The 23,724-nt window shown below is 44.7% G+C and overlaps 1 protein-coding gene across 4 annotated transcripts in view; it reads left to right on the top strand.

Annotated features, from left to right (window-relative positions):
* Positions 1-23,724, top strand: part of UBA1 (ubiquitin like modifier activating enzyme 1) — an 81,180-nt gene that overhangs the window by 35,999 nt on the left and 21,457 nt on the right. For all 4 annotated transcript variants that reach the window (XM_089675251.1, XM_089675253.1, XM_089675250.1 and 1 more), the window contains exons 2-15: positions 4,042-4,161; positions 4,247-4,305; positions 7,845-8,013; positions 8,095-8,229; positions 8,491-8,597; positions 17,276-17,366; positions 17,686-17,818; positions 20,102-20,199; positions 20,331-20,477; positions 20,564-20,740; positions 20,818-20,928; positions 21,050-21,130; positions 22,081-22,236; positions 23,172-23,337. In XM_089675251.1, the coding sequence (XP_089531377.1) occupies positions 4,042-4,161; positions 4,247-4,305; positions 7,845-8,013; positions 8,095-8,229; positions 8,491-8,597; positions 17,276-17,366; positions 17,686-17,818; positions 20,102-20,199; positions 20,331-20,477; positions 20,564-20,740; positions 20,818-20,928; positions 21,050-21,130; positions 22,081-22,236; positions 23,172-23,337 (1,750 nt within the window). The remainder of the gene's footprint in view (positions 1-4,041; positions 4,162-4,246; positions 4,306-7,844; positions 8,014-8,094; positions 8,230-8,490; positions 8,598-17,275; positions 17,367-17,685; positions 17,819-20,101; positions 20,200-20,330; positions 20,478-20,563; positions 20,741-20,817; positions 20,929-21,049; positions 21,131-22,080; positions 22,237-23,171; positions 23,338-23,724) is intronic.

The raw sequence follows: 23,724 nt of genomic DNA on the forward strand, positions 1-23,724 counted from the left end.
GCGTCTATGGTGAAGTGGACCCCACCCCAAGCTCAGATTACCTCTTCCTGGTATGGAGTAACCCCTTAGTGGCCTGCCTGTGACTCGAGGTCATGGCTCATGTGTCAGGGAAGGGGATTTCCAGATGATAGCAGATGGTGTGTGCAGCGTCACAATTTAAGGCTTTCACTTTCTCATGTGTTGGTGTAATCTCTATTCCTAGAAGCAGACCACACACCTGTTCCTCTGCCCATTGATCATCATTTACTGGGATAAATCGCCATCCATGCCGTGCAGCTCATCCATCGGCTAGGAATTAATGCTGGCATTGTAGTTGCAGGTGTTCTTGACATTATCAGTCTTTCAATAGAGTTCTGTCATTTTCCGTGCATGTCAGCAGGGACACGCGTGTGTTGGGCTAGGGGCTAGAAGCACCAGAGTTTTCCCTATAGGTATGTTTGCAATAATAACCGAATGTGTTGGACTCTTGGGTTGTCAGGTTCACCATGTCGGTTAACTGGTGATAATTGAAACTTTTTTTCCCTGACTTTTCTAGTGTCAGCAGTATGAGAATTATAGGCTACAATCTTCCCATAGAATAATGATCATTTCACGGTTGTCATGAGGCTTTGGTTCCTTTTTTTTTTTTTTTTTTTTTTTTTTTTTTTTTAAACTACCGGTACTTCCAGACCGGACACTTTTACCCCCTTCCTGACCAGGCCAATTTTCAGCTTTCAGCGCTATCACACTTTGAATGACAATTGCACGGTCATGCAACACTGTACCCAAATGAATTTTTTACCATTTTTTTTGACACAGATAAAGCTTTATTTTGGTGGTATTTATTCACCACTGGGATATTTATTTTTTTTGCTATGTAAATGAAAGTCCAAAAATTTTGAAAGTGTTTTTTTTTATAAAATTTTGCAAATAAATATTATTTCATCATAAATCTTTGCCAAAATTTATTTTGTTATCTTTTTAGTAAAAAAAAAAAATCCAAATTAGTTTATAACCAAAAATTATTTTTAAACATTTTTTTTTTTTACATTTTTATTTTATTTTTTTATTTATTTTTTTACATACTGTCACCCTAGCAGTACAGTGTCACCATGGTGACACTGTACTACTTGTGGGGGGTGATGATTTTTTTTTTCTTTTACACTGATTGCTTTTACACCCATATAGGATGTAATGCAATCATTTCTTTCTCTCTGTCTGCATTCTTGCACTCCATTGAGAAGTACTGAGTGAGCTGTGATTGGTCACAGCTTGTCACATGGTACAAGGCTGTTGTGAATAGCCATATACCATGTGACCTCTGTGATCATTCACAGATTTCACACGTGGTAAGCAATGATGTCACAAGTGACATCTTGCTTAATACTTTGCATGTGATCACTGATTGGCCAATCAGTGATCACATGATCGGGACCTCGTACAGAGGTCCCGTCCGATTGGTGTTTCACTGTGTCCGGAGGACACAGTGGGCACCGGATCGCGGTGCTGCGCGCTCCCAGGCAGCGCGCTCAAGCAGAGTGCGGGGAGGCCGTTTATAAACGGCCACCCGACCCTGCACTGCCACCGTCCGGCTGTTTATATGCAACCGCCGGTCGGGAAGTGGTTAAATCGCTGACTGGCAGCAAGGATGAAGAGAAGGAATTCTAACAAAAGAGAAATAAGGGCATAAAAAAAAAATCCTACGTACTCCCCTAAATGGCTGTAGAATCTCCCCCTATGACTGAGAACCAAGCAATCACATGTCTGATGATCACTCCGTTCTCTGTCTTCAGTGAGCAGAGTGTGGTGACTGTCAGACAGCAGCTTTTTGTTCTGCCCCTCCTGCACTCACTGGGCTGTGTAGGGGGTGGCAGCGGCTGGCTCAGGATCTCGGCACACCTCTGAGAGGCTGCGCTAGATGCCGCTCAAGTATCTGGGTGGTTCCTGACGTCTGGATCCCTGCAGAGCCTAGGCCGGCTCTGTGAAGTCCCAGAAGTGCAGGCGTAAGTGCACTCCTCTGATCCATAGAAGTATGGCCAAAAGAGCCTTGGGCATACTGCTTTAACCCATGCAGTCAGACAGCCTGCCATGGTAGCATCTGTTCTTGTTTCATGATGTGTGTTTTTCATGTACATTTCATTTAAGAGGTAGGATTGGATAGTTGTGTGAATGTATTTGCTTGGTTTATAATGCCTGAAGGAAAGGAACAAGAAGGTCAGCAGCGTGTGTGCGTTGCCCCGAAAGGCATTGCTTATGCACCGATCCTGGTGTATTGGATCTTGTTTTGTTTTTTTTCTTCTTCTTCTAAGGACCCTTTATTGGTAAGCTGTGAAAATGCAGTTTTCCTCCCATGTGTCCTGACTCTAGAGGCTTAGTAAATTGAATGACTCTATACACAAAGTGCTTAATGAAGCTCTAGTCTTGCTGCATGCTGTGCTGACATAGCAATGCTAGTTCAATAGAGATGCTCCATGCGGCATTTGTGTGTTCAAACTCCCATGTAATCCTGTCATTAGCGTCTGGGGGTTGCCATTGCTGTTCTTTTCAAAATACCTTTTGCCTGGCTGTTAAGTGCCCATAACAACCAAGCAATATCCATCATCATTGGTACTTTTTGAGTCAGCATGCATCTTTATTGGCTCTCCTGGGGAAGGAAGAAAACACTTATGGATGTGGAGTAGCATGTGAAAGTTTGTGACTGTGCTGGTGCTTTAATCAACACTGTAATGTGCTGGAGCTCTTCAGGTGGAACTAGACTGCATCTGAGCGCCACAAACCAAAATTCTCTTTAATTCATCCATCCATCCATGTCTCCATACTTTATTTTGCTGCAAAATCATTTTGAAAAACGGACTCTGGCATTTCTGGCAATAGCGATCTTGAGTAAGGGCAGATGATTCATGTATCATTTACTTCCTGGGATCCAACTGCCCTTAGCTCAGGCATAGGCTGAGCTGAGAACCCCCTTCCTGAAGGCTGCTGGGATGTATTACATAATTTGCCTAGGTATGGAAACCAGGAAGTAACTGAAGAAATGTAAAAAGAAAAAAAAAAAAGTTTAAAATTAAATATATACTTTTTTTTTTTTTTAATTTACTAATGCTGGCAGCATAAGGATTAAAAATAGTCCATGTTGATTGAGAGAGTGAAGTTCCACTTTAAGTTTTTCAATACTTTGCTTTCCAAGGACCTGGCAGTGAGGCTGAATGAAATCACGGTGCCTTGGTGATCTAACTGGAAGTTGACAATGCAAGGTCTTTTGTTATATTTAATAAATACTGTCCTAACTGTTTGTGCGTTACCTTTTGCACTTTGGGTGTTGAGGAGCTACTAGTTCCAGCATTCTATACTTTGGGGTCAATTCAGATAAATACCACACGAATTTTTGAGTTAAAATAGCTTGTGCAGTATTTCAAAAGTATTCAATTCACTAAAAACGTGTTGTATACCAAATGCGATATTTGTTTTGCGATATTTGGCATTTTTGTGTTATTTTTTGTGGGGTTTTTTTTTTTTTCACTTTTTGCAGGCTAACATTGCACCAGAATGCACACAGCAATTATGTGAAACTATGAATTCATTGTAGTGTGCTTTCAGTTCACAAAATGATCTCCCTCTGATAAAATGTTACAATTGACTTTAAGTCCTGAGCTCAGAGGAGAACATTTTTTTACACTGATACATTGTATACTTTTCGGCCAGTGCAGAGTTCCTCTAATTGTTTTGTACATTTCTGATATATTGCCAGCAAACACCAGGTGATAAATGTTTTTCAATGAATTGACTTTAATGATTTATCTCATGTTTTGCGGTATTTATCTCACCATTTTAACAATTGTGCTGTGTTTACCTCACATTCGATATTTTGCTATGATGATTTGACTCCTTTATTATCTCATGCGATATTTCTGACCTTCATAGCACATGCGGTAACCTTTAGTGAATTTGACCACTTTGATTTGTATTCTCTGTGGGAAAAGTTTGTCAGTTCATACTGATCTTTAGTTGCTTGTTTCTGTTGCCGTCATGTCTAACCTGACCTTTTCATATTCTCCAACTTAGAGGTCCAGCTCGCCGCTGTCCAAGAAGCGACGTGTGGCTGTATCGGGAACAGATTCAAGTACGAGTTCAAGTAGCTCTTCTACAGTTTATGTGAGCACAGTAGCAGAATTGTCAGCCAACGTAAGTGCCCCACAAACAAGACCTTAAATAGTTATAAGTTACGGTCTTTGTCATCAGAGATGGTAATGATTTGGCTTTCTTGCAGGGCATGGCTCGAAACAGCAGTGAAGCAGAGATCGATGAGGGTCTCTATTCCCGTCAGCTGTAAGTATCCTTTCAGTCGTATGTCTTAGGCCCCCTTCACACTTGCGGACCATTTTTCTGTTTTTCATAAATTTGTTTGACGACGCCTGTTAACTGCTTCCCAACCGCCCTATAGCAAATGTACTGCTACAGGGCGGCACAGGTGCACAAAATCACGTTTGTATATATACATGATTTTGCATTTCCAGGTAGAGGGCATGCGCTACCTACCCACGCCGCCATTTACGGCCGCGGCTGTCAATCACCAGGTGATTACTTGCTGGCACCCGGTAAATGCTGAGCATCTTAAATGGGGAGGAGAACTGTTTGTAAACAGTTCTCCCTGTCAGCCCGTGCACACTGCTTTTGGATGGCTGTGCCATGCAAAGAAGTGTGATTACAGTGAAGCACAAACACAAAGCCCCATAGTAAAACGCACACAGTTAACCCTTTGCCCCTCAGGTTAACCCCTTTCTGCCCAATGCCACTAGTACAGTGTCAGTGCGTGTTTTTTTTTTTTAGCACTGATCACTGTATTGGTGTCACTGGGGATGTCAGTGACACAGTTTCCCCCAGTGTCAGAATGCCTGCCGCAGTCCCGCTATAAGTCGCTGATCGCAACCATTCCTAGCAAAAAACAAAAAATTCCAGTATCTATACCACCATTTGTAAACACTATAATTTGCACGTAAACCAATTTACTCGTATTGGGAAACAAAAGGACATTTCTTTTGTGGGCAGTGTTGCATGACCGTGCAATTGTCAGTTAAAGTAACACAGCACCGTAACACAAAAAATGACCTGGTCAGGAAGGGGGGTAAAGCCTCAGGAGGGCAAGTAGTTTAAGATCTGTTTTTTGAAACGGTTCATAGCTTTGTTTTTGGTCTGCTTAAAAACACAGAAGTGGACCTAAACAGAAGTAAATGGACAAACCAACTGTTTCTGCATCAGTTTTTTGCATTCGTTGTTAGGAGTCAGAACCCGCCATTGTCCTAACAACCAGTGACTCCTCTTGCTGTCAGCGGGAATTCCCTGCTGACAGCAGAATGTAAACAAAAGAGAGGGAAAGTGTGTGCAAAGAGGCAGGATAGCAGATGATCAGTGTTTGCAGTGAGGGGGCAGTGTGTACTACAGACTCCCTCACTTGCTGGCTCTGTCATTTATTTATGTCAGGTACTTGTATCGTCAATTTACGCAGTGATGGCTCCTTTGTTTACTTTAGAAGGAGCTGTCATTGGCCCCACTGCTAAAGTAAACAAGAGGGGTGGGGGTCTCATAGTGACCCTGGCTGTAAACACTGGTCCTCTTCTCTCCTTGTACACACTCTCCACCCCCCCCCCCATAAAGAGGACCTGTCACCTATATGCGATTTCATAGGGGGCTATTTGTCTCCTATGTGATGGCTATAAAGTCATGAGGTAAAAAAAAATATATATATTTAAAGAGACACACAAAAAATCCAAAAAGTTGATCTCTCCACCCCTACACATGCATACAATACATAAACGCATGCATTGAGGTGCCTACGTACAAAAAGGGCAATTGCACTACATATATCACCACACATCAAAGTGAGATCAATCATTTTAGCACCAGGACTCCTGGGTAACTCTAAACTGATTACCTGGCTTTTAGGGGCTTTTAAAATATCGCCTATGCAAAATGTAGGTTATTGAAGTTTTTTCACTGTTTCACAGATGCACACAATATTTAATGTTTGTTATGTATTTACTCTGTGCAACTTCATCCTTTTAAATTTTACCCCCCAAAAAAGGTAATTTATTGTTTGGGTGCCCTAAAATTAACTTTGTGTATTTGTTCTAATATCATGTGACATTAAGAATTGGAACTGCCACAAATTTGTTCTCTAGGGTGTTTGCTTTCAGTAAATATATAATCTTTGGGGTTTAAAGTAATCATCAGGTATAAAATTATTTTTTAATTGGATACAAAAAAAAAAGTTAAATTGAAACTCAAGTGGTTAAGGACTCCAGCAATCCTAACAACTGTATCATAAAGACTAGCAGATGGATAACTAGCACTTTTTTTCCAAATGCAAAAACTGGAAATTAGGAAATGGCCATTAAATGCACAATCCTTTAAAGTCTTCTAATCCTTTGGAGTTACATAGCTGGTCAGGTTGCAAACGAACACGTCTCTGGTGTTTTAAACTGAAAAAAAAAATGAACGAAAACCTGCATTGTCAGAACCTAAACCCTCAATTTATATAGGGGAGGGCAAAAACCTCATTGTGTGAGATCCAGTTTGTGCCAATAGGGAAGAAAGTTGATCTCCAGGTTTCATTTAAAGCGGAGTTCCACCTGAGAAAAAAAAAGTCAGCAGCTACAAAAACTGGGAGGGAGGGGGGTAGGACAACTTCCACTTCCGATTGCCTAGGCGATCGCAATGGAACTAGGAGCGGGTACCTGTTAACCCCAAAAGTGCCAATCCTTAATGTGGCTTAAAGCGGAACTTCCCCTTTTGGGTGGAGCTCCGCTTTAACTTTGTTTTTTGGGCCAAGGTGATCCAGATTAACTATTGTTCGCCTCAGCTACATACATTGGGGGATTTACTAAAGCTGGAGGATGTAAAATCTGGTGGATACCAATCGTTTTAGTATAAAGGCTTAATTGAACAAGCCCCCCCCCCCCCCCCCACAGTACACCGCATTTGTGTTCTGGCACTGGGATAGAATGTGAATGAAAACTTAAGTTTCCTCTAATTGGCTGACACTGAGTTTGTCGTGTCATCAGTCCAGTTCAGCCAATCAGAGGAGGCTTTATATTCGTTCATAGATTACAAGGCTGCCTGTGAATGACAGAATGAGCAGTGCCCAGTCCGACTTGAATTTGTTCAGGAGCAATATGGAAATGGCTCGTTCCCCTGCCAGAACACAGCCTTGTTTACTGTATATCGCTGACGCTACATACAGTTTATACAGCTCTCAGCCACTGCAGCTGTTACTGAAGCAGCTAATTTGTTTGGACCAGCTTTTTCTAAACAATTTGAAACCTGGAAATATGCTTTAATAGCCTACTCAGTTGGTATGCTACTGTATGTAAGAGGAACGATTTTAAATGGGCTACATTCATTGTGCATTTAACTTGTGGTTTGTGTCAGCAAGAGCTGAGCGAGGATGACTAGTGTATACTTGTTTCAGGTTGTTAATGCCAATCTATCACCAGAAAAAGTCTCTGGCTTGTGGAGCTTTAACACTCACCATTACAAATGACAAGGACATATATCTTTGGTTCACTATGAAGGGATTTGGGGCCTGGACCTAACTGCTGACCCTTAGTTTATAAAAAAAAAAAGTCAGATTTTGTGTGCAGAATTGGTGGTGTTTTGGAAAGCGGCACAGGGGAATTTTAATAGATGTATGTGCTGGCACGTTATAGTACCCACTTTGAAACACACAGCTTACTGGGCGATGGCCTTATTAGTTAGGCAGGGTGTTTTTGAACATTACTTGTTTTATATAACACATGCAGAGATATCATGCCCAGTGCCCCTGTTTCTTGGTGTCATTACTTCAGCAGTTTTGGTTGCTTTTTTTTCAGCTATGTCTTGGGCCATGAAGCGATGAAGCGAATGCAGAACTCCAATGTTCTCATCTCAGGTTTGGGTGGCCTTGGTGTTGAGATAGCCAAGAACATTATCCTAGGAGGTGTGAAGTCAGTCACCATACATGACCAAGTAAATGCCGAATGGAGGGACATTTCCTCTCAGGTATACAGAGCTTTATGAAACCTATGCTTGTATGCGGCTGATGGGTTATTGTATAGTTTGTAACTTGTAATTGTCTGTCAGTTCTATCTCCGAGAGGGAGACATCGGTAAAAACAGAGCAGAGGTTTGTCTTCCAAGTCTGGTTGAGCTGAACCGTTATGTGTCTGTATCCGCTTCCATCAAGCCCTTGACTGAGGACTTCCTCTCTAGCTTTCAGGTAAATTCATCTTTAGTAAAGAATGTTAATATTTTTGCATAATGGCATCACTGACGGGATTAAAACCATTGGATCATGCACACTGGCATTTTCAGGAGAGGACCGCATTATTGACCACATTTCTCTCAACATGTTTCCACATTTTACTGGTGATAAACAAGAAGACAGCATGGATCAGTAGTAGGCTTGAGATGTTGATCCAGACAGTTTCCTGTGTCGTTCTGTTCACCTTCTCATTTACTGCCCATTCTGTCTTTGTAGTTGGTGATCCTCACAGACTCCACTTTGGAGGAGCAGCTACGAGTGGGTGACTTTTGCCACAGTCACAACATCAAGTTCATTGTGGCCAACACCCGGGGCCTCTTTGGGTGAGTTGAATTGGATTTGTAAATGGTTTTTGCTTTCCTGTAAAATATTTTACAAAAAAATATGTAATATACATGTAAAGATGAAAGGTGATCACAAACCTGGCTGAATGGGATTTCTAAGACGAGAATTCTGCAGTATCTGCTGCTTGGCGTTCTGTCTGAAAGTTTATATTTGAGGCATATGTGCACCCATTTAGAACTATCATTTTCCGTGCTGCTGTTCCTGAGTGAGAGGGACATGGAGCAAAAGCTATGCCTCCCTTACTCCTCACAGCGATGATTGACAGCAACGGTTTAGTCGGTGTGACTTTTGTGTCCCTCTCAGGAAGGGTTGCCCTAATTTTGTTCAGTGCTGTGAAAAAGGATTTGCCACTATTTATTTATTTTGCATATTTGTCACAAGATTCAGATCATCAAATTGTAAAATCACCTAAGTAAGTACAAAGCGTAGTTTTTAAATGATTTAATTAAGGGGAAAAAAGCTGGCCCTATGTGAAAAAGTAATTGGCCCCCCCCCCCCCCCCCCAAACCTTATAACTGATTGTGGCACCCTTGGTGGCAACAACTGTAACAAAGCATTTGTGATAACTGGCAGTGAGTCTTTCACATATCTGTGGAGGAATTTTGACCCACTTTTCTTTGCAGAATTGTTTTAATTTCACCACATTGGAGGGTTTTTGAGCATTGACAGCCTGTTTAAGGTCAGGTCACAGCATCGGATTTAAGTCCAGACTTTGGCTCAAAAAACAAATTTAAGGTTTTGGAGTGGCCTAGTCAGAGGTGGACTTGCTGGTGTGTTTTGGATAATTGACCTGCATAACTCAAGTGCTCTTGAGCTTGATGTGAGGTACTGGTGGCCAAACATTCTTCAGGATTTTCTGGTAGACTTCAAAATTCATGGTTCCATCAATTATGGCAAGTCGTCCAGGACCTGAAGCTGCAAAGCAGCCCCAGACCATTGCACTACCACCACCATGTTTGTATGATATTTTTGTGAAATGCTGTGTTTTTATGCCAGATGAAATGGGACACCCATCTTCCAAAAAGTCCAACTTTTTGTCGTCTTGGTTTATGGAATCTTTGCCCAATAGTCTTGGGGATAATCAAGATGGGAGGTTTTTTTTGGCAAATGTGAGATGAGCCTTTGTGTTCATTTTGGTCAGCAGTGGCTTTCGCCTTGGAACTCCCATGGATGACATTTTTTCCAGTCTTATTGTTGAATCATTAACACTGAGGTAAGTGGGATCTGCAGTTCTTCAGATGTTCCTCTGCTTTCTTTTATGACCTCCTGGATGAGGAATCGTGCATTTGGAGTAATTTTGGTAGGCCAGCCACTCCTGGGAAGGTTCACCACTGTTCCAAGTTGTCTCCATTTGTGGATAATGGCTCTCACCCTGGTTTGCTGAAATCCCAAAGCCTTAGAAATGGCTTTGTAACACTTTCCAGACTGATGCATGTCAGTTTGTTTCTCACCTGTCCTTGAAGCTCTTTAGATCACATGTGATGCTTTTTAAGATCTTATAGAGTGCTTCACTTTGTCAGACAGCTTCTATTTAAGTGATTTCTTTATTCAGTGGATCTGGCAGTAATCAGGCCTGAGTGTGGCAAGTGAAATTTAACTTGGCTTTCAAAAAAAATACCAGTTAAATCAGGGTTTAGGAAGCGGGGAGGAGTTACTTTTTCACATAGGCCTGGTTTGGTTTGTATAGCTTTTTCCTTTTTAATGAAGTCAACATTTAAAACCTGCATTTTGTATTCACTCGGGTTATTGTTGTGTAGTATTAGCATTTGTTTGCTGCTCTAAATCATGTGTGACAAATATGCATAGAAAAAAAAAAAAAAACAGGAAGGGGACAAATACTTTTTAACAGCACTGTATTTCTAAGCGGAAGGGTGCATTAGTGGAGACTCCAGTGGACACCAAATGTCCCAGCAGGCACAGGAGCACCCACATACCTGGAGTCAGGCAACATGCCCAGGGGACAGTATGAAGAGGAAGCTTAGAGGAGATACATTCTAAAAACAGCAAGAGTATGTAAGTTCTGCTATTGGCTCATTTATCAAAAAAATTTATTTACTATCACTTTTTAAGCTTAGCTGGAAAATGAGAAAAGTGCACCAAGCTCTGGCTGCTAGCTGGAACTTGTAAACCTGAAATTTTCATCTCATATTAGTTTACCCGATTTTAAAGAAATGCTTACAAGAACTCCGTACTTTCCCTTCTTAATGCAAAGTTAAATTTGCAATGTGAACTTCTGGAAGATGTTTGCAATAGAAGACTGTTTTTCTTTTTTTATTTTTTTTTCCCCCCTATAAAATTTATCCCCCTGCCTGCCAGCTTTTTACAACTTGTATGCTGACAGCCACTCATGCGCAGCTCAGTGTCTGGCATCTGTAAGTGCCAGGATGAATGAATGCCTGTATGCATATACCAACAGTCAAGGTGACACCGAAGCCTCCTTAACCCGCAAGAGGACGTGCAGAAGACTGAAGTAATGAAGTTGATTGATTTCTAGCATTGGAGAGGGCCACTTTACAAAGTGCCATAATGTGCTGTGCATACTTGTACGTTATAATAAAAGCTTCTGTGGAGAGCTGACATGACATGCTCTTCGCTGGTGTCAGTCTGTGAAAGGTGTTGGCCTAACTCCAAATTTACTGTGCCTTTTTGTTTGAACCATGCTTGTCCAAATGAACTATTTTCTTCACGAACAGATGTGCCTGCTGAAAGTACTGTATAACCTGTATGTATCAACTATATACAATATACAGCACTGTTCCAGAAGTTGTACAAGGACTTCTGTCCTGCTCCTGGAACAAAATTGAGGCAGCCACTCGCCCACCGCCTCACCTTTATCCAATCAGAGGAAGGTTTGTATTTGGATCAGTGTGAAAGTAGACTTTAAGGTGCTCATTCCTCTCTTGGCTTTAGGTGAAGTTGTGAGCTACAGATAATATGCTCCAACTCAAAGGCCTGTAAAAATTGATAAAGCGTATTTAATTTTCATTTCCAATCTTATTTCTTTGAAAATATTCAGTACAATAAAAGAAAAGAGGCATCCAATTATAAAGTGGTGTCGATTGTACACCTATTCAGGCAGATGCTTTGATAGAGAAGGATGAACAAGTGTAAAAACGTTCCCTGAATTGTGCATTAAACATTCTTTTGAAGAATCATCTAGGTGTTGGGCCCAAAAATGCTGTAAGAACATTATGAAGAATGATTTACTTTTCAAAAGTCGATCCAAAAAGTCTTGTCAGGAGGTGGGATGTGTGTGTAATTTTTTTTTTTTTTTTTTTTCCCCTACCGTCTTTCAGGCCAGCACTCTGAGAGACCTCGGCTCCTCCCCATCTGAGGAAACACCTCCACCTACAATAAAAAAGCTCCACTCCCCTCTGACCTCAGTTCAGGTGTTTCCTCCGGTGGGGAGACACGAGGAGGCGCAGGAGGACGATAGGGGTGCCGAGGGCCGGATAGCCGGCTGTGAGGCCCGACGCAGCCGGGAGTGAAGGCCGGAGTGTCCGGCTGCATATCCTCTCAGGGCAGGCTGCCAGCAGTGAGAGTGCATCCCGGGGGACGGGACAGGGCACTTACCTGCTCTTCGCCCCCCGACCCCCTCCGGCGAGGGGGGGTGTCGGGGTGGCCGTGGTGAGGTCTGGGGAGGATCGGGGGGAGTTCCGCTCCTTCCCATGCTGGCGGTCTGAGGGCTTTGCCGGGCCGGACGTCGGGAGACGGCGGTTTCCGGCGGAAGGGGCGGGGCTTCGCCCAGGGCCGCGACTTCCGCTTCCGGTCGCGGCCTTCACACCACGGCGGCGCGAAATTCGAATATGGCGGTGAGGTGCACAGCGGTCTGGGGGACAGACCTGCACCAGGCGACCACCCTCCGGTACGGGATGTCGGAGGCACCGGGACCAGGAGATGCCAGCACCAGCCAGTCACAGGTAAGGTGCCTCAGTGGAGGCCTCCCCTACCTGTGGGCCCCTAGCAGAAGGTAGGGCAAGGGGTCTGCGGTTTTTCAGGCCCTTGTTGCTCTGCCGGGAAGCAGGGGGGGGGGGGCGTTTAGTGTCGGACTGATTGAGCTTCCCTCCTCCCCCCTTTTTCTTTTGTGTCTTGCAGGGCAAGGCCCGAGCTAAACTTAGGCACCAGGAGCCCAAGCGGAGATGCCCTTCCTGTAAGGAAGTTTTAAAAGAATCTTGGCGAAAGGTTCTTTGTGGCCCATGTATACAGGGGTTGGTGAGGGAGGAGAAGCCGGAACAGGGGGACCTAGCTAGGTCAGTGAAGGAGTTGGCTACCACCTTCGACTCCTTCAAGTCCCTCATGGAGAGGTTTGCCCTCCCATTACCTACACTTCCCCCCCCCCCCCAGGTGGCTTCGGTGAGTCGTCGGGAACCCCTTATGACTGGGGAGGAACCAGTGGGGGACTCCCAGTCTGAGGAGGAATCAGCGGGTGAGGGTCCCTCGGAGGAAGGGAGGGGCCCCTCCCGGTATAAGTTGACCCTAGAGGAGGTTGATGAGCTCCTGGGGGCTATATACGAAACCCTGGACATTAAGGAGGAGGTTAAGGCCTTATCTCTCCACGACCAAATGTATCAGGGATTGGAGGAGCACCAGCACAGAATGTTTCCTGTGCATGACATTTTGGTAGACACGATTAAGAAGGAGTGGCAAGACCCGGAAAGGAAACCGTTCTTCTCAAAAGCATTGAGGAGGAGGTTTCCGTTTTCGGAAGACCCGGAGGCGGTCTGGAACAAGAGCCCCAGGCTAGACGCGGCCTTTTCCCAAACAACCAGGAGAACTGACCTAGCGTTTGAGGACATGGGGGTCTTACCAGACTTATTGGACAGAAGGGCAGAGTCTCTCCTTAGGAAGGCCTGGGACTCGACCCTGTACAACCTGAAGCCGGCCATGGCTACGACAGTGGTAGCCAGGAACTTAGAGTATTGGCTTACGCAATTACAGGCCCATATTGTGGCAGACTCTCCCAAGGAAAAAATCTTGGCCTCTTTTGAGACCCTTTTGCAAGGAGTGGGGTATATTGCGGATGCTTCCGCAGAGTCGGTGAGATTGGGGGCCAGGTCTGCTGCCCTGACCAATTCGGCCAGAAGGGCGCTGTGGCTAAAGACATGGCAGGGGGACATCACTTCAAAAGTTAGGTTATGCGGCATCCCCCTCACAGGAGACTGTCTGTTCGGCCCGGGGTTGGAGGAATTATTGGACCGGACGGCTGATAGGAAAAAGTCCTTCCCCCTCAAGAGGAAAATGCAGGAGGGGGGGACACGGAAGGCCCGCCCGGCAAAGAGGCTGAGCCTGCGACCGCCTGGTCAGGGTAGGTCGGCTGGACAGAGAGGTAGGGGAAGAGGGGGAGCAATTTTTCGCCCTCCTGAGCAGCCCCAAAAACCAAGGTGACTTGGTTCCTCCTGTGGGGGGAAGATTGGCGGCATTCCTCCCACAGTGGGAAGCCGTGGTCACCAGCCCCTTCATTTTGGATGTCATCCGAAGGGGTTACCGGTTAGAATTTCTGAGACCGCCACCCGAGACTTTTCTGGTGACGACCCGTCCAAGGGATCCGACGAAGGACGCGGCTCTGGTGGGCGCTTTGGAGATTCTGGAGTCCCAGGGGGTCATCTCCAGGGTTCCGGTAGCGGAGCGAGGGAAGGGAGTTTATTCCCATGTGTTTGTGGTTCAAAAGCCGTCTGGGGCGTTCAGACTGATTTTGAACCTGAAACCCTTGAACAAGTCAGTGCGTTACCGGAGGTTCCGCATGGATTCCATTTTTACGATCAGGTCCCTAATCCCACCAGGTGCATTCATGGCATCCATAGACTTGAAGGACGCCTACCTACACGTGCCCGTGGCGGAAGCCTCTCAGAGGTTCCTCAGGTTGGCAGTGGGGGGGGAGGAAGGAATTCGACACTGGCAGTTCAGGGCTCTTCCATTCGGCCTTTCCTCCTCGCCAAGAGTATTCACCAAGGTTCTGTCGGAGGCACTGATTTCTATCCGCTTGAGGGGGATTTCAGTGGTGGCCTATCTGGACGATTTGCTGCTCTTCGCGGATTCAGAGGCTCACTTACGGCAAGACCTGGTTATAGTGAGGAACCATCTGGAAAGCTTGGGGTGGATTTTGAATCTGGAGAAGTCCTGCCTGGTGCCTTCTCAGAAGGTGATTTACTTGGGCTACACTCTAGACTCGGTAGACCAAAAGACCAGCCTGACTTTGGAAAAAGTCACCAAGTTGGAGGCCGGAGTCAGATTACTGCAGGGGAGCAGGTCGATGTCCATAAGACAGGCCATGTCGGTACTTGGATTGCTGACAGCGTCCATTCCGGCGGTTCAGTGGGCAGGTCTGCATATGCGTCCCCTCCAGTTGTGGATCCTGAGGGTTTGGGACAGGAAGTGTCACTCCCTAGAACGCAGGGTCTTGGTGCCCCCCAGTGTGAAAAGGTCTCTATGGTGGTGGAGGAGATCGTCCAGCATAACTCAGGGGCTGTTGTGGTGCTTTCCGATTTCCGCGGAGGTCACTACGGATGCCAGCGCCAGGGGCTGGGGAGCCCACCTGGGAAATTTGGTGACTCAGGGGGAATGGTCCTTAGGGCAGAAGGACAAATCCTCGAATTGGAAGGAATTGAGGGCAGTGTGGGAGGCTCTGCACTCCTTCCAGGCGGGGGTCACGGGCCAGCACGTGCGTGTCCTGACGGACAATGCCACGGCAGTGGCTTATATAAACAGGCAGGGAGGGACGCGGAGCAAGGCCCTCGGGGCCTTAGCGGCGACACTGTTGTCCTGGGCAGAGCTGAATTTGGCGTCCCTGTCTGCGATACACTTAAAGGGGGAGCTGAACCAGAAGGCAGACTTCCTGAGCAGGACTCGGCTCAGGGAGTCGGAATGGGCCTTGAACCCCGATGTCTTTCAGGAGATTGTGCGAAGGTGGGGATCCCCGGATGTGGACCTGTTTGCCTCAGGAAGGAACAACAAGGTCCCAAATTTCTTCTCTCTATCCCGCTGGGACGGGTCCAGAGCGGTGGACGCATTAGGTCAGAGGTGGGACTACCGGCTTTGTTACGCCTTTCCCCCGGTTCCTTTGCTCCCCCTGGTCCTGAGGAAATTCAGGACAGAGGGGACCTCGTTAATCCTGATAGCTCCCTTCTGGCCGCGGCGGGCGTGGTTTGCGACCCTGAAGAGTTTGGCCTCTCGTCCACCCTGGGAGCTGCCACCAAGAGTGGATTTGTTAACACAGGGGCCGGTTCTTTGCCCCAGCGTAGGAAGATTGCGGTTAACGGCCTGGTTTCTGAGCAGCAGCTCCTCTTAGAGAAGGGGTTCTCGCCTAGGGTGGTGGCGACATTACTGGCCAGTAGGAAGGAGGAGACCCAGGCCATTTATGGTAGGGTCTGGGGTTGCTTTACAGCCTGGTGTGACCGGACAGCTGTGGCAACCCATAGTTTGGTTTCTGTGTTGGAATTCCTGCAGGCGGGAGCGGACAAGGGATTGTCTGTCAGCACGCTCAAGGGCCAGGTCTCGGCCCTCAGTGTGTTCTTGGAGACGCCCCTGGCCAGGGAGGCGTTGGTGAGTAGGTTTTTCAAAGCTCTGGTGAGGCAGAGGCCTCCGAGGTCCAGACCATTTCCGGTGTGGGATTTGGCCAAGGTGCTCGGGGGGATGACTAGGGCTCCGTTCGAGCCCTTGGAGTCCTGTCCGATAGGGGAGCTCACCATTAAGACGGCTTTTCTGGTGGCGATTACCACGGCGAGGAGGGTGTGTGAGATGGAGGCCCTCTCGATCAGAACACCCTATCTCCGTATTTTTTCAGACAGGATCGTTTTCAGACCAGACCCGTCCTTCATTCCGAAGGTAGCTCGGAGTTTCCAGAGGGAACAGGACATTGTCCTTCCCTCATTTTTTCCTGACCCGGTGGGGGTAGATCAGGAGAGGTATCATTGTTTAGATGTCAGAAGGTGCGTTCTCCAGTATCTAGAGAAATCTAGGGAGTTCAGAAGCACCGAATCCCTTTTTGTTTTTTTTAAGGGGGCTAGAAGAGGCAAGAAGGCGTCTAGAAGGACGCTGGCCAGCTGGCTGCGGCTGGCGATTACAGGAGCATATCAGGCAGAAGGCCTGGAGGTCCCGGAGGGTATCAAGGCACATTCCACCCGAGCTGTGGCGGCTACCCAGGCAGAGTTAGCAGGGGTTTCCCCAGGGCAGATTTGCAGAGCGGCAACATGGTCCAGCTATGACACATTTGCCAAGCATTACAGACTGGACCTGGTCTCGGTGCAGGAGCAGGACTTTGGTCGTAAGGTCTTACAAGCAGTTAGCCCGCCCGAAGGGTGAGTACTCGCTTATCCTCTCAGAGTGCTGGCCTGAAAGACGGTAGGGGAAAAACCAAGTTACACTTACGGTAACGTCTTTTCCAGGAGTCTTTCAGGCCAGCACCGGTTTCCCACCCACTGTTGATATTGGTTATGTGAAGATGGCTTATTATGATTATGTTGTCTCGCATTGTGTCTCCCCAGATGACCGGAGGATGCTTGGAGAACTGAGGTCAGAGGGGAGTGGAGCTTTTTTATTGTAGGTGGAGGTGTTTCCTCAGATGGGGAGGAGCCGAGGTCTCTCAGAGTGCTGGCCTGAAAGACTCCTGGAAAAGACGTTACCGTAAGTGTAACTTGGTTTTTTTTTTTTTTTTCTACAGGCAGCTGTTTTGTGACTTTGGAAAGGAATTTATTGTGCTGGATCCCAATGGAGAGCAACCACTGAGTGCTATGATTTCAATGATAACAAAGGTATGAGACAATTCAGTTTTGATTATGGGGTAATGTGGATTCTGATGTTTTAATTACGGGTTACTATAGCTGGGTTTAATCACCTATTGCTTTTTGAGAGTTCTTTATGATTTATGCTGACACACCCTTGGAGTCCTCACCTCTCTGCTTTGCACACAGTAGAGCTCTGCTATGTATTTAATTTTATCTGGTTCACAGTCCCCCCTCCTTCTCCACAGAGGATAATGCAGAAAACAACCCAACTTCTTCCTGGAGCTTGTTACTATCCAGTAACGTCTGGTATCTCAGCTTATTTTAACATATCCTTATGCTTTCCTAGGATAACCCCGGTGTTGTCACCTGCCTAGATGAGGCTCGTCATGGCTTTGAAAGTGGTGACTCTGTTACTTTCACAGAAATACAAGGCATGACAGAGTTGAACAGCTGCAAGCCTGTGGAGATCAAAGTGCTAGGTGAGAACTGCATCCAAGTCTAGAAGGCCACATTAGAATGCTGTGATTTTGTTCTAGCTTCTCTCCTATGTTTTTTATTTGACGTGAGCCACCTACACCAGCTGCTTGCATTAATAAAACTGAACTCCAGGCACAAATCTTTAAATCCGATATATTCTCTATTCCCCACACAGGTTATAAATCCACTTGTGTGCACCAAATGTTGTAAAGCCAAATATAAAGCACAAGTGACTCCATCACTGTGCTGTACAAAGCCTGTGTAGAGAACAGAGCTGTGGGAGGCACCTAGCCAGTCCACCCACTACAGGCTCCCTGTTAATAAAAAATAACAAAAAAAAAAGAGGATGCACAGAGAGAGCTGTAGTAACTGATTTTCATTACAGGAATTCTGCACCGCAAAAAGTTTCATGGCAAAATATTGCACAGATCATCTGCAAAAAAAACACAAAGCAGGATTACACACAACTCTTGTATATAAACAATATTCACTTATTCTGGAGTTCAGCTTTAATGTCTGACTGGTGGTGCAAAGGTGCCTGCTGACAAGTAAACCTGTGATGAGAAAAACTAGAAACCTTCCATTACTTATTAGCAGCAAATGCTTAATTTCTTGCTGTCAGGCTAAACTATTGTCTTGTCTGCTTACTGGGTGGGAACAGGTGAGGAGATCACAAATTTTCAGAAATGCTTATCTGTGTATTTTTTTCTGGTCAATGGCTTTAAGTCAAACCTGGGCTTTACCGTTGTATATGCAGGTCAAAGCAACGGTATTACTTTAATGACCTCCTCCCCAGCAGCACATACTTGGCCTACCTTTGTTCAGCCACTGAAAGCAAGGAACAAGTTGTCCTATCAAGACCTTGCACAGTGCTAGTCACAGGATAGTTTTTTTTTTTTCCCATATAACAGTCCTGGAAAAATAATTTCCTACCGATGTTGTCACATGAGAGGAAGGTGCGTAGGCAAAAATGGCAACCACACTAATCAGTTTGTTTGGATTTGGTAAAGAACATTGGCACTCTATTGGCTTGAAAGATTCTAAGCTTCTGATGTTTTGGTGTACTTTTGAAGAAGGATTTACCTCCAAGGCATGCGGTTTATGCTGTCAATCTATTCATTGCTATATTCGATAAGCACCAAGCCGTGTGTTCGGATCGATTAGAATTAAACTGCAATTGTCTGTTTCCTTGACAGGACAGATTTTTATGCTGATTAGCTTGAGGTTGTGATGGGGAACATTTGTATTGAGGGTGGGAGATGACGGAAGTGAGCCTCACACATCACTGTACCTGGAAGTACTGTGTATTTTTTTTTTTTTTTTTTGCCTCCCAACAGTTGAATGAAGGAAAGGGGAGTATGTGATGCAGGGAGAGAGCTTTCAGGGTTGTGGAATTTTATGAAAGAAAAAAAACTGCTTGCCCATGGACTAAATCGGGGCCCCAATCTGCTTGTCCCTCATGACAATCTACTTGTCCTGATAAAAAAAAAAATTCTAACCAAAACCTTATTTAAATCTGAGGTGCTTTTAGGAATGTCTGGGGCTTTTAAAAACTAAAGAGGCTTTATAGCAGCTTAAACGTTTAATTTTTTTAACATTGTGTTTTTTTTATCTCCTCCACTCCCTGCCTGTCTCCAGCACTGCACCCAGGTGCTGGCTGGGAGGGGAGAGACCTTGCAGTGTAATGAGCGCTGAATTGGGTACTTATCAGGGAAGGGGAGTGTCAGCCTTTAACGCAGAAGTGCATTTGCTAGGCGATAAAATGAGGCTCCGGATCCAATGGAAAAAAAAAACAAAAAACTTTATTCCTTCAGGTTGCCCTTGTGGGGCCTCAAAATGTTCAGGGGGTTGTGGCTTTGGTGTAACTTTTTTTTTTTTTTTTACAATTAAAAAAAAAAAAAAAAATTCCCTAACTTTTTTTTCAGCCCTGCTTGCCCGCAGCAGGGCTGAATGGAAACAAGAACTACAAATCGCACATCCCTGAAATTTAGAGAGAACCTGGTGCTCTGTCATGCCCATAGCTAGATAGAATGGCAATGGTCAAAAGATACATTACTCTTTTTGTTAGTTCCTGAGGTTTTGCAGTAGAAATGTCTTGGCTGGGATGATGATGATACCTCCTCATATAGCAGCAGTAAATTGGGATTGTTTATCCACTAATAATTTGAATGACCTTGGGGTAGGAAGAGGGATCTAAGGCTGCAGATTGTTTTTGTTGTAAGGTTTGAAATCTGTCAGGGTATGGGGTAACTCTTTTTAAGTGTGATTTTATTCTTGTGTTGTAGGACCTTACACATTCAGCATCTGCGATACAACCAGTTTCTCAGACTATGTCCGAGGTGGAATTGTCAGCCAAGTCAAAATGCCAAAAAAGATTGGCTTTGTAAGTTAAAAAAAAAAAAAAAAACACACACACACACAGGCTGAGAACTCTTTCCTACATGTGGTGCCTCTCTCATGCTTCTTCCCTTCATACAATGGCTGTCCCATGACTGTGCTTCCATCTTCTAACAGAAACCCATGCGGGAGTCCATCCAGGATCCTGAGTTTCTGATCACAGACTTTGCCAAGTTTGACCGCCCATCCCAATTGCACCTAGGCTTCCAGGCCCTTCATGCCTTCCAGAAAAAGCATGGCCGGCTTCCAAAGCCTCGTAATGAGGTCAGTGTCAATAACTATTTATTGCTCATTTACTGCTAAGGGTATCAAAGCTCTTTCTAATTTGTCAGTTTTGTGTTCGTTTCAAGGCCGATGCAATTGAAGTCTTGGCTATTACCAAAGACATTAATCAGCACTTAAATGGATCTGCAAAGCAGGAAGAGCTGAAAGAGGATCTGCTCAAAAAATTATCCTTCCAGGCTCTTGGAAACTTAGCTCCCATGAATGCTTTTATTGGGGGACTTGCTGCACAGGAGGCAATGAAGGTAATGTGTGCATTTGTGAGTACTTTTTTTTGGTTTTCTTTAGTTACTGGCTTTACTGACTGTCTTGTTGTCCTCAGGCACTTTCAGGGAAGTTCATGCCGGTTATGCAGTGGTTGTACTTTGATGCCTTAGAGTGTTTGCCAGAGGAAAAGGAGGATGCCATACTGACTGAGGAAAACTGCAGCCCTGTAAGTTGCCTTATTTTAGAAGATCATTAGTGGCCTATAGACAACAAACCCTTATTTTTACTCTGGGTTTTTTTTTGTTTTTTTTCTAACTGGACATGTCTTTCTTTTAACTTGATAACAGAAAAACTGTCGCTACGATGGACAGATTGCTGTGTTTGGGTCTGGGCTGCAAGAGAAGCTTGGAAAACAGAGATATTTCTTGGTGAGTTGCCCCCCTTAGATTCTTTCAACACTTTTGGACTTTTGTGTAAATAGTCTACAAGTAATGTTGACTGTTGCCCTAAAATATTTATTTGAGCTGTTAAAGCCTATCTCTAGCCAATATTTGTTTAAGCTTTGGCTAGAGAAGAAAGTTAAAGTCCTTCTCAAGACTGATTTTATTTACAAAATATTTGGTGAAAGTCTATTACTATCCTGGAAGCATTGCTACACATTTTCTGCACCACAAGCATTAAAATTAGAAATGCAGTTTCCTGCGATGCACACAATGTTTTAAATTCTTGAAATGTATCTGGGAAAGTGTTTAATGATTATAAACATAAATTTGTTTGGTTTTAAGAATATCTGGTTTATACTTGCCTTCTCTGTGCAGTGGAATTTCAAAGTGTCCCTGGACCTTCTCTTCTCATGTCCCTTGCCGAAACTCCTGGCTTCTCCTCTTCATGGTGTTCCCTAGCAAGATGCTTACTATGGGGGCACACCTGTGGGCTCACTCCCAAGCTGCACTGCCTTCGTCCATAGACTGCACGGTATTTCCCTGCTCCCTTGTCACATAATTTGACCAGCGAGAGCCAGTGGTTACCGCTGCCTCAGCAAAGCCTGTAATGGGCTGAGCCATTACAGACATGCACAGTGCTGGATTGAGTGAGGGGTCAAGCAAGTATAAGGGGAGTTTGAGGGGGTATACTGCTACCTAAACATTTTAGCTTAATGCATTCCCTGCATTAAAGTAAAAATAATGTTTAGACTTTAGAAATACTTTAATGTATCATTGTTCTTGTAGATGTATTGAAGTTGATGAGGATGTTGCAACAAAGCTGTTATTAAATGGATTGAGTATCTTCAGATATGTAGATGTTTGTCACAATAGATACATTGTTGAAAGTGATCAATGACTATATTTTTTTCTTATCTTTTATATATCTTGTGCAGGTTGGTGCTGGTGCCATTGGTTGTGAGCTGCTGAAAAACTTTGCGATGATTGGTTTGGGGACTAAAGAAGGTGGAGAGATCACAGTCACTGATATGGACACCATCGAAAAGTCTAACCTGAACAGACAGTTCCTCTTCAGAACGTGGGATGTTACGGTGAGTGACGGCACAAGTGCAGGTTTAGCCTTTTTCAGCTGCTGGCTTATAGTTTTTGTTTTCATCAAGTTACAGCTTTAACCCTTTTGATGCAGGCCAGAAAAACCTCTATGCCTTGGTTCACACTGAATGCAGCTTTGAAATCGTGCTACTTCACTTGGAGTAGCGTGATTTCAAACCCGCTGGTCAGTGCGATTTCATGTGTGGCCCACCTGACTTTTGCGACTTCATGCACAGAAGTCTATGCAAGTCGCAAATGAAATCGCCAGAAATAGTGCATTAACCTTTCTTCAAAATCTGTGCTGCACTGATTCGAACAGGTCCATAGGCACAAATAAGGTGCAATTTGTCATGCGATTTGGAACTGTCAAATCGCATGACAAGTCGCAGTAGTGTGAACCAGGGCTAAAAGTTTGCAGAAACATTGAAATCCAGGACCCTGCATTCCATATATCTGATCTCCCACACTACGCGGAACACGGAAGTGCAATTATTTTAGTAAATATAACCTGCAAAATACCTTTTCTCATCAGCAGTTACAGCAGTCTTTTGAATTCTATCAGTGTTCAGCAGAGCACTGGTTAAAGCTTGTAGGAGGAGTTTTCTTTCTGCTCTAGGAGGATGCAAAACCCCTGACCTCTGTCTGGAGAGTGCTGACTGGCCCTGTGCTGATCACATGCACTCTCCCAAGAAAATAAAAAAACCCTTTAGCCATACACACCAAACTGAGCATGTGCAGGGTTCAGTCTGTCTTATCAGGAGATAAGACATTGACATTTGAACGAGGATTAGCCCCTTAGGTCCTATATAACAAGCATGCTTTACTGCATATACAGACGGATTTTACTGTTGTGGGTTTATTTACAGTTAAAGATTTATAATGTCCCACCAATAAATGACAGAATGTAATTTGTCTGTGTCCTCTCTCCTAACAGAAAATGAAATCTGAAACTGCCGCACAGGCCGTCAAACAGATGAACCCTGACTTGCATGTCACTGCACACCAGAATCGAGTGGGACCAGACACTGAGAAAGTTTATGATGATGATTTCTTTGAATCACTAGATGGCGTAGCTAATGCACTTGATAATGTAGATGCCAGTGAGTAATCATGAGCTTTTTCTGTTTGACATGACTATTGCTAACTTTGCTCCTTGCTGTTCCATTGGAGCTTTTTTCTGTGTGAATTTCACCTATTCAGCTTAAGTACTTTTTTAAGGTTTTTGTCAGTACGGCTAGCTGTCACATAAGGTACTGATATCTGCTGTTACTCTAATGGCAGGAACTTCAGGTTACCTGTACCTATTGGTGTTTTATTCTAATTGTACATCACATGAACACTGAATGTTCTTTATGTAGTCTGGTCTTCCATGACTGGAACCTGGGTTTGGGCTCTGTAGGTCAAACACACACTTTGCAATGAAGCGTTCGTCACTCTGATGGGGATGGGTTCACTTTAAGTCCCTGCTTACACTGGGTGTGACTTGG

The sequence above is a fragment of the Staurois parvus genome, unplaced genomic scaffold (genome assembly GCF_062004578.1).
Source record: "Staurois parvus isolate SC_StPar_1 unplaced genomic scaffold, SC_StPar_1.0 ptg000154l, whole genome shotgun sequence".
Classification (NCBI taxonomy): Eukaryota; Metazoa; Chordata; class Amphibia; order Anura; family Ranidae; genus Staurois; species Staurois parvus.